The 10,023-nt window shown below is 34.7% G+C and overlaps 1 protein-coding gene across 1 annotated transcript; it reads right to left on the bottom strand.

The window, feature by feature from the left end:
* Positions 1-2,660: 2,660 nt before the first annotated feature.
* LOC121212665 (uncharacterized) lies at positions 2,661-3,310 on the bottom strand. The gene has a single exon (XM_041085879.1). The coding sequence runs from the start codon at positions 3,249-3,251 to the stop codon at positions 2,979-2,981; it is 273 nt and encodes a 90-aa protein (XP_040941813.1). The 5' UTR covers positions 3,252-3,310; the 3' UTR covers positions 2,661-2,978.
* Between the last annotated feature and the right edge of the window lie 6,713 nt (positions 3,311-10,023).

The raw sequence follows: 10,023 nt of genomic DNA on the forward strand, positions 1-10,023 counted from the left end.
TACTGAGTTATAAACTCACTCGGTGTTTCCTTGTCACCCATTATAGGTTGCTTGGACTCATCTATTTTTGCGGGGTCAGGTCGTCATCGAAGTCATCACACCGGATAGCAAGTTTTGGTACTTTCTTCTTAGTTGGCTTAGAAGAACATTTTGGCATGTATAAGCTATTACGTTGTGTTTGAACTTTGGCATGTAAACTTTAAGCCATGCGAAAATGGCACGAATGTTCGATTGAGTTGGATCAAGGGTAGGCATGAAATGGACCTAGTTACTTTCGTAACAGATGCTGGCAGCAGCAGTGTCATGAGATTGAAAAATCACTAAAAATAGTAGGAGTGGAATTAATTGATGAATAAATTATGTAATCGAAGCTCGATGAGTCTGTTTTCATGAGGAAGTAACGAAAAGATCATATGGGCAGTATATTAAGAGATAATCAGATTTTTGTGGGACAGGGCCAGAACGGTTTCTGGATTCCCTGCTCCGAATTTGGAAATTCATTATAAATTAACCAGAGATAATTAGGGGTCGTACCATATATGTATAGATTCCTCTCTGAGTCTAGTTTTCATAGAAACAAACGACATCAGTATTGAAGCCCCGTGCAGGGAGATATTCAAGTCGTAATGGGCAAAGGTCAGTGTAGTCGACCCCTGCAACATGGGAGACTTTGACTAATAAACTGTACTAATTGGCCCGACCAAAAATTCTAGAAAAAAATACATAGATGGGCACATGAGTCTAGTTTCTGGGAAAAATTACGAAACTGATTTTCGAGTTACGAAACTCAAGATATGATTTTTAAAACGACTAGTACACAGATTGGGCAGTGTCTGGAAAATAAATTTTATAAGGGGTTAAAGTCAGTTAACACCTCGTGTTCGACTCCGGTGTCGGTTTCGGGTTCGGGGTGTTACAGTCTAATAGTTCAATATTCATACATCCGAATAAAGAAGGTGGAATAGAATTGAGATTGCTCTTCTCAAAAGGAATGAAAATAGAAAAAAAAAGTAGTTGATCGAAAATCTGATTGAAAAATAAATTGAAAGAAATAAGAGAAACCACACTGGGTTCAATTCCTAGGATAGATTGGAGGGGTCACAGACGATCCCGCTTAAAACCAAATCTCCTAGACAAAATTTTTTTCTCGTGTAACTTCGCAGAACATAAAAATTTAAAGAACAGAAGGATGAGAAAAGCTAGTTTTCTCTCTATTTTCCTCTTGTTGTGATCTGTCTAAAATGAGGAGAATGACCTCCTATTTATACAGTTTCCTGAATGGAAAAGTAGTAAATATGTAGGGCAAAAAGGCCAAATTGAAAAAAGTAGTTTCTTAAAAATCTGCAACAGTCAAATAAAAATATTTTCTACAACAGATTTTCAAAATCTAAACAAATTTATTTTTTTGAAAAATAATACAAAAATTTTACCCAAAAATAAAAACGTACACATATATGGATCGAGCGACAGTAAGCGCGTATTAGGCCTTTAGCTCCAATTACTCAATGAGGGAAAGAGATAAGTCTATATATAAACTCTCTTGGAAGCTTATGCCTAACCAATGTGGAATTGTCCTTTTCTTTAGCATTAATAAAACTTATATCCTATTGTTATCTAAATAAACCTTAAAATCAAATTAATCACTGTTGAGAATTAGAGAGACTTACATATTTGAAGTTGAGAGTCGCGACTAAAATTGAAAGAAACTAGAGAGGTTGACTTGTTGAATGAAAAGCTCGGTTGAGAAAAACGAGAGGGTGAGTAAGAGTAGCGGCTAAAACTGAGATGGACGAGAAAGGCTGAGTGATGGATGAGACAAGACGAAAGTGGCTGAGTGAAGGCATCTGTGTGAACGCGTAGGTTAAGAGATGGGAGGTGTGCAACTGTAGCGATAATAGTTTAGGAAAGGAAAGGGAGAAATGGCAAAAAGTTAAAATGAGTCTTTTTAGGGTTTACTTTAAGATGGTAAAAAATTTAATTGGGTTGTATTTTCTTCTTAATTTTTGTTTGGCTTAAGATAAATGATATTGTTTAGATTTGGATAAATAATATTTGTTGGGTAAAACTATTGAGTTTAGTATATATTATATTTATATTTGATATGTAAACTAATGTCAATTTCGTGGAATAAAATGATTTTAAAATCTAAAATTGAAACCGAATTGACATCACACAACTTAACTAACCTAAAATCGGAAACGACCAAATCAAACCAAAAAATTGAATTGGGTCGACTTAGGTGGTTTCCACCGGATTTTGGACACCCCTACTTTACACTACTCTTTTTCATGGAAACTTGAATTTTTCAGATGCAAGTTGTTGATTCAAGATTGTATTCATCTTAATTCTTTTTTGGGTTCTTTGTCCTTCCGTTGGACTTGGAGATGCTAATAAAGCTGCTAATACTTTGGCAACGGTGACTTTATTTCATGCGGACTACTTCGAGTTTGTTAGTTAAAATCTTGATGTCTGATTGTGCTTCTAGTCTGGATGAAAACAAGAGGAATTAAGATTGGATATACCAGATAAGCATATTGGCTTGGTTTAGTTTTCTCCTCTTTTCTCTAGTTTCAGTTCTTGTTTTAATGAAATCTCTTTTTCTCTAAAAAAAAAAATTTATTCATCCTTTAAAACTCTTCATCCTTAAAAACTCATCAATCTTTGCAAATCAAACAAAGTTATATGTATATATATATGTATGTATGTATACGGATCGATATTTAGCTTCTAGCTAATTAAGGAATAAATACAGTCTGAACTTGATTCATCACACAAGCCAGGGATCGACACAGGAAGAAAACCCAATGAAGATTTTGATATACCCTCTGCCATCTGCCATGGAGTTTCCAAGTAAAAGTATAATAAATAAAAACCCCAACATGAGACGAAAAAGATTATATATTTAGTAGTTTACAAAAGAAAAAAAAAAGTTGAAACCTTCATGTTCTATTGTCTTCTATTAACTAAAGTCGCCGGGGCTAATCTTCCTTGATACTCTCCAATGAAGGTCGCCAAGAATGATGTTTATTTCCACATCTTGCTTTCTTTATTTCCTCTAAAAGATCCCCAAATCTCTTCCCTCCACCATGATTCTTCTTCAGCTTCACCATAAATAACTCTAGCTCCTCTTTCGTCAACACTACCTTCACTTTCACTCTGGATTTCCCAGTACTGTTTTCCTTCTTTATTTCTTCTTCTTCTTCTTCTTCCTTCATCTGTCTTTTATTTGAAGCCTCCATGCAATTCCCCATTATTATTTTTTTTCTCAATTGAGTTTGTTGTTTGGTGCTGACTGTGAAAAAAAAGCGAGCTCCTATAGAGGTATTTATAGACAAAGGTATTAAACATTTTAGTATTGTTTTTTTCTCCTTCACGAGACTTGATTTTTTTTCTACATGCTTAAGTGACAAATTGAAGTCGACGTAAAACTATAAAACTAGACTATTATTTAATTGAAAAAAGAAACAAATATATAATTGTAATGCTAATTATGAATTAAAATCAAGTCTCAACCTATTACAACTTTAGCAAAGGACAAATATCTTTTAGCAAATCTAGCTATCCAGCTATTCTATCGTTGGGATTTGAATATGTGTCGGTATTACCATTTTCATACACTGTGTATCATATTTTTAATTAGGTTAATGATCTCATCACAACCAACAATTGAGGTGCTTTTTTTTATAATTATAATGATTTGTTACAATTTATATACTATTGAATAATTAAAGTTATCGAAATTTGATCTATCAAGTAGTATTACAACAAATTTATTTAAAGTTTGGAAATATATATATATATAAGTATTTAGAAAATATAAAAAAAATCCGAAAGTTAAACTCAGCATCATTCACAAGCATCAACAACAACTCTAGGAAAAATGCATGAAAAACAATTATAAGGTAGACAGCATAATTATCGGCTTTTGAAAATTTTATGTGTGAATACGATCTTTACCATTCTATTCATATAAGCAACACTTTTTTTTTTCTTTTTCTTTTTTCCTTTACAGTTCTTAAGCTTATCCATTATCAACTTTCGATCCCACCCATCTTTTGATTTATGAATTGTGGGTCATTTTGGTTGATGGAAAAAAGCATTGACCAAATTACTGCTGCTTAATTTTAAGTTAATTTCGAATTGCTTGAAAAGATAAAAATATGAGAAAATCACCTCTTTTTTTATAATTTTGTTTTCATTAGCAGCCGCTAGGAACCACGAATGAATTTTCTGGAAAATGTGAGGAAGCAAATTTGTAGGACATTCTGATATGATTCAGGCACAACCAAGCTTAATTTATATAATAAACTCTAATACCCCCACAAGGTCACGGGCAGAAACGTGTTCAATTCGTTTAAAAGAAAAAAAAAAGAAATCTCTGAGTTGTACCCAGCGTGGCAAAAAAAAAAACTGGGTTTATAAATTAATTTTAGAAACACCGACGAGTTTTAATATTTATTACCAGAAACAATATTATGTTATCTTATATAAAATGCTAAGTATGCTTAGGGTTTTGCAGAAAATTTAAATATATATTTATTTACTTTAAAAAGAAATATTTTGCAGAATCAAGGGATTCATGTTTGGTAAAGTTAATTTTCTGATGAAGACAAAACAAAATTGATATCCTCCAATCTTCATGCATTTTTTTTTTGTCTTTTTCATAATCAAAATAATATCATTTTGAGCTTTGTCTGCTTGAAAATAAAGTAGATGAATTTTACCTACTATTTTCCTATATTAGAGAAACATGCGAATTTACTTTAAAATTTAAATCCATTTATTGCGCGTGTTATAATACTACTATCCGAATATGAATAAAAAAATTAATTAATTTAACAAATATCTGAATCTACTTTTAATAAGTATAAAAATAAACTTTTTTAAAGTACTATAAATAAGGCGTTATTTATAAAAGTAAAAATAGATCGAGATATTTATTATTTGACTATATATTTATTATCAGCAAAAATAAAATGAATATAGGAAATAGATATCTACAAATAAAATATTTTCATTTTTTGCGAATGATAATTTAAATATTATTTAAAAATAGAAAAAAAAAAGTAAATCAAGCATCTGTAAATATTCGAATCAGCGCGTTCTCCATGGCAATCTTGATTCTTGTTCGAAAGTTCATCATCTTTTCCTTTTTCATTTTTCCAAGTTTTCAATATAACTTTTTTTTAGCATCTTCTTCATCCCATGGATGAAAAAATGTTAGAAATTTAATAAGTTAAAAGAAAATCTTTAAAGTTGGAATAAAAATGTCATTGAAGATTCATGAGTTCATTTTTCACATTCGAATTATTTTTTTTTCTCTCTATTTTTTATCCGTCCAGTTTTCATCTTTTCAAAAAAAATTTCACAAAAATCTAAGGTTTTACTGAAGTTAATTATTAATTTATGAATGTATATTTTTTAATATTTAATGCAATTTATAAGCATAATCTGAATACGAGGTGGAAGATGGCATATCCAATCACGGTTTTTGTGCTCAACATACCGCAATCTATGCATTGGAAAGGCTTATGGGCAATGCTCAGGTACCATGGAGAGGTGAGAGATGTTTTTATTCTAGCGAAAAAGAATAAGGAAGGAAAAAAGTTTGGATTTGAGAGATTCAGCAACATGACAGATGCAAAAAGGGCTATAAGTAGACTAAATGGGATTGTGATTATGGGAAAAAGGTTAATGGTGGATGTTGCAAAATTTAATGGAAGAAGGCAGATTTAGAAGAAGAAGAGTAGGAGTGATGTTGGTACTGTTATGGGAATGAAAGGAAGAATTGAAAGAAAAGAATATGAGAAGTCGGGATTTTTAGGTGGATTGGAAAGAGGAGAAAGCTCTTCGACAAGTCAGTTTGCTTCAAAGAGGTTAGATTTTATAGATAATAAAACAAAGAAACCTTGTGTTACAGTTCAAGGGTATGTAGATGAATAACAATTATAGAAACTACAACGTTGCGTGGTGGGAGAAACAGCAACCTGTTGTGACATTAAGGATTTGCAAAAGAGAGTTATAAATGGGGGTCTAAGGGAGATCACTGTAAAAAGAATTCATGGCAGATTTTTCTTGATTGAAATTCTAGATGAGAAATTGTATAGGATATTGAGTCAGAACAACTGGGCGTACTTGAGAGATTTCTTTATTTCCATAGAACCTTGATCGGATAAGATAAATGTGGAAGAAAGGGTGAAATGGGTTGAGGTCTTTGGAATACCACTTCATTGTTAGAATTATGAATCCTTTAAAAAAATAGGGGGTTTGGGGGAGTTGATTTCGTTGAGAAAAAATCTGAGCAATGTGAGATGTTTTGGCTCCATGACAATTCTGGTGAGTATCAAACAACAGGAAAAGGTTGATGGGATGATTGCTTTTGAGGTTAGAAATTCATGTTTTCCAATTAGTGTGGTGGAAAAGGGTCTGACTGAAGATGGGGATGACTGTCGATAAAGATTGAAAGTAAACGACAAGGATGGGTAATCTTTTGTTCAGAGCAAGGAGGAGTCAGTGGCGTCAGAAGATGAATCGGTGATAGGGGCAGGATTAGAGAATATGCTAGGTAGAAGATCAGATTGGGAAATGGAAGCATTAAAGCTTCTGGAGAAGTCAAACGACAGAGGTGAAAGTCAGAATTTGTCTCAGCAAGTTTGTAGATTGGAGAAAGAATTTCTAGGTGGAAATAAGGCTGAAAGTAGGGAGGTGATATTGTAGGTTACAAGTGGGTAAAAAAATAAGGCTAAAGAGGATGTCGTAAATATGAGCCTATCTATCGAAGAAATTGATGTGGATAATGGGGTGGAAGATCAAACAATTTTAATCAATAATTTTGGTATTAGGGGAGGGATAGGCTTGGAGGATAATGGCCTTTTAGATGAGGTGGCTTTTAATAAAAATAAAAGGCAATTATAGCAGTTTTTCAAGAAGAAAATTCAAATAAGGCAAGCAGGGGGAACGATCCAGCCGAAGAGGGTAGTGCTACAACAATAATTCAGTTAGTGTCTCAAAATCGTAAGAAAGTTCTCAAAACCGTAAGAAAGTTAATTCAAATGGCAGGAAGGTTCGATCAATGTTTGACATTCAGGATAAATCTCTTTCGCTAAATGAGAAGAGGAAGATAGACAGGGTGATAAAGAAACATAGAGGAAAAGGTATTGGAGATAAGGAAAACGAGGTAATGAATGCTTTGCTATCATATTCAGACATTATCAACAGGAAAAGGGTCATTCTTAAGGAGGCAATGAAAGCGTGGGAGGTTGGTAAAAAGCTTAGTATTAGTATGAAGGGCGATGAGCGAGAAGTGGTGGAGGACTTAATGAGATTAGAAGGGAAATAAGGTTAGTTCACTTTAAGCAAAGAAAGGCACTTCGATGTGAGGATAAGGTGAGCAGTGCTTTTATTTTATAAATTTTCTTGTTATGAGATTTTGGTAGAATATTGTGACTAAAATAGATGAGGATATTATCTTGGAATATTTGAGGCTTGTCTTCAGATTTGAAGTAAAGCTACTTGAAAAATGTGGTTGGTAAATTTAGAGCTGAAGTATGTTTTGTGTAAGAATCAGATTTAGAGGGTGTTTTGAAAGTAATAATTAGAAAGATTTAGGGGACGATAATTTTGATTTTCGGCAGCAGAAGGAAATTCAGGAGGGATAATAACAGTATGGGATAAAAGTAAGTTCGAGGTGAAAAGTGATTTTTGCTCAAAATATTATGTGGTTATAGAAAGGAAGTGGGTAGAGGAGGATATGGCAGCAACATTAATAAACATATATGCTCGAAATGGCTATTCATATCAAAAGATGATTTGGGAGGAGATATGCGGGTTGAAGGAATCGTTCCCTAGCCCTTGAATCTTGGGAGGTGATTTTAACTCAATTTGTAACAAGAGTGAAAGAAGCAACTATGTAGGATTACTGATTAGTTCGAAGGCCTTTAATAGTTTTATTGATGAAAGCAAAGTGGTGGATCTACCGCTTACAGGGAAGAGATTTACGTGGTTTTGTTCGAACAATAAAATGAGCAGGTTGGATAGATTCCTTGTTGATGATTATTGGTTGGTTTGCTTTAATGATCTTATCCAATATGGATATGATAGATCAGTGTCTAATCATATCCCGATTCTATTATATAATTCTTCGGTCGATTGGGGCCTGAGGCCTTTTAAATTGTTTAATGGATGGCTCGATCAAAAAGATTGTAAGAAAGTAATTGAATATGTTTGGGATGGAATGAGGGGGGAGAACACAAAGATGGCTAGTAAGCTGAGAAGGTTGAAGACAGCTTTGAAGAATTGGAATGGTGAAACAGGTGGGAAAATAGCGGAGTGGGATGACACAATGAGTAGTAGAAACTTAAATGAGGTTGAATTTGAGGAGGTGAGACGATTGAATGTGGAGCTTTAGGATACAACAAGGGTTAGGGAATCAGTGTGGGGCCAGAATTCTAGAGCACTATGGTTAAAGGAAGGTGAAGCAATACGAATTTTTTTCACAAAGTAGTGAAATTAAGAGCAAAAAAAAAAGTTGATTCATGGCCTTAGATTTTGATCAAATTGGTGCAAGGATCCTAAGGATTTAAAGAAAAAAGTTTTTGAGTATTTTAGTAATCATTTTAGTTGTTCTCGAAGATATTGGGGCATGATTTTAAACTTGGAGTTCAGAAGAATTTCTGAGAAGGAAAGGCTGTGGCTTGAACAACTTTTTACAATAGAAGAAATTAGAGATGCGGTGTGGAGCTGCAATGATGTTAAGGTGCCTGGACCAGATAGTTTTAGTATGTATTTTTTTAAGAAGAATTAGCATTTGGTGAGGGAGGATTTAGTAGGTATGATGTCAAATTTTTTCCTTTCGGGGAAGTTAGAGAAGATTATTAACTCCTCTTCCATTACCTTTATCCCTAAAACGGAGAGTTCGATTGAGATTTTCAATTTTTGACCAATAAGTTTGGTAGGTTCCTTGCATAAAATAATGGAAAAGATTTTATTTAGAAGATTGAGCGAGTTATAGATGGGGTTGTGAACGACCAATAAGTTTGGTAGGTTCCTTGCATAAAATAATGGCAAAGATTTTATTTAGAAGATTTTCAATTTACAAGTGGTATCCGAGCCAAGGTTTGAACCAAGTGATATCTGAGTTGTTGGTTCAAAGGCACCGTTGGGATGTCGAAAGAAGAGTTCGAACAAAGGTGGGCGAGGAAGTCTTTGAGGGAAATGTTGTCAGCTGTTAAAGAACGCGTGGGTAAACTTGAGAAGTCCATGGAGGATGCCAAAGAGTCAGACAATGCGCTTGGGGAAAGCATTGATGACTTGAGGGAGCAGTCCAGGGACTGTTTGACCATGGGTCTTACTTCCCAAAGGGATATCGTGCAAGAGTTGCAGGATTCCCAAAGGAAGAAGCTGATAGAGAGGAATGATGCTCTCGAGGCCATGATGATGGCTTTGAAGGAGGAAACAATTGCCACGACGAGGGCTTTGAGCACAAGAATAGAGGAGCTCGAGGGAGAGCTGGCCTTGTGTCAAGTAGCCGTGGGGAAAGGAGGGTCAAGTGCAGCACTCAGTAATGAGGATGTCCCAAAGCCGAAAGAGTTTGCGGGGACAAGATCTGCATGCGATGTGGACAATTTCTTGTGGAGGATGGAGCACTACTTCCGTGCCAAAGGCATCATGGATGATGCGGTTAAGGTAAATACTGCTTCAATGTTTCTTACTAACATTGCGCTTTTATGGTGGCGACGTAGGACCACAGATAAAAGGCAAGGAGAGATTGGGACGTCGCAGGAGTTCCAATGCGAATTGAAGGGACAGTTTTACCCAGAGTTTGCCGAGGAAGAAGCTTCGGCAAAGTTGCAAGGGATAACGCAACAAGGCACAATGGGGGAGTATGTTCGAGAGTTCAAGGAACTCATGCTCCAAGTTTCAGATGTGACCGATGAAGAAGCATTGCTTGCTTTTCAAAAGGGATTGAAGCCGTGGGTCAGACAGGAGGTGGAAGAAAGAGGTGTCCAAAAGCTGTCGGAAGCC

The sequence above is a fragment of the Gossypium hirsutum genome, chromosome A02, assembly GCF_007990345.1.
Source record: "Gossypium hirsutum isolate 1008001.06 chromosome A02, Gossypium_hirsutum_v2.1, whole genome shotgun sequence".
In the NCBI taxonomy this organism is placed as follows: domain Eukaryota; kingdom Viridiplantae; phylum Streptophyta; class Magnoliopsida; order Malvales; family Malvaceae; genus Gossypium; species Gossypium hirsutum.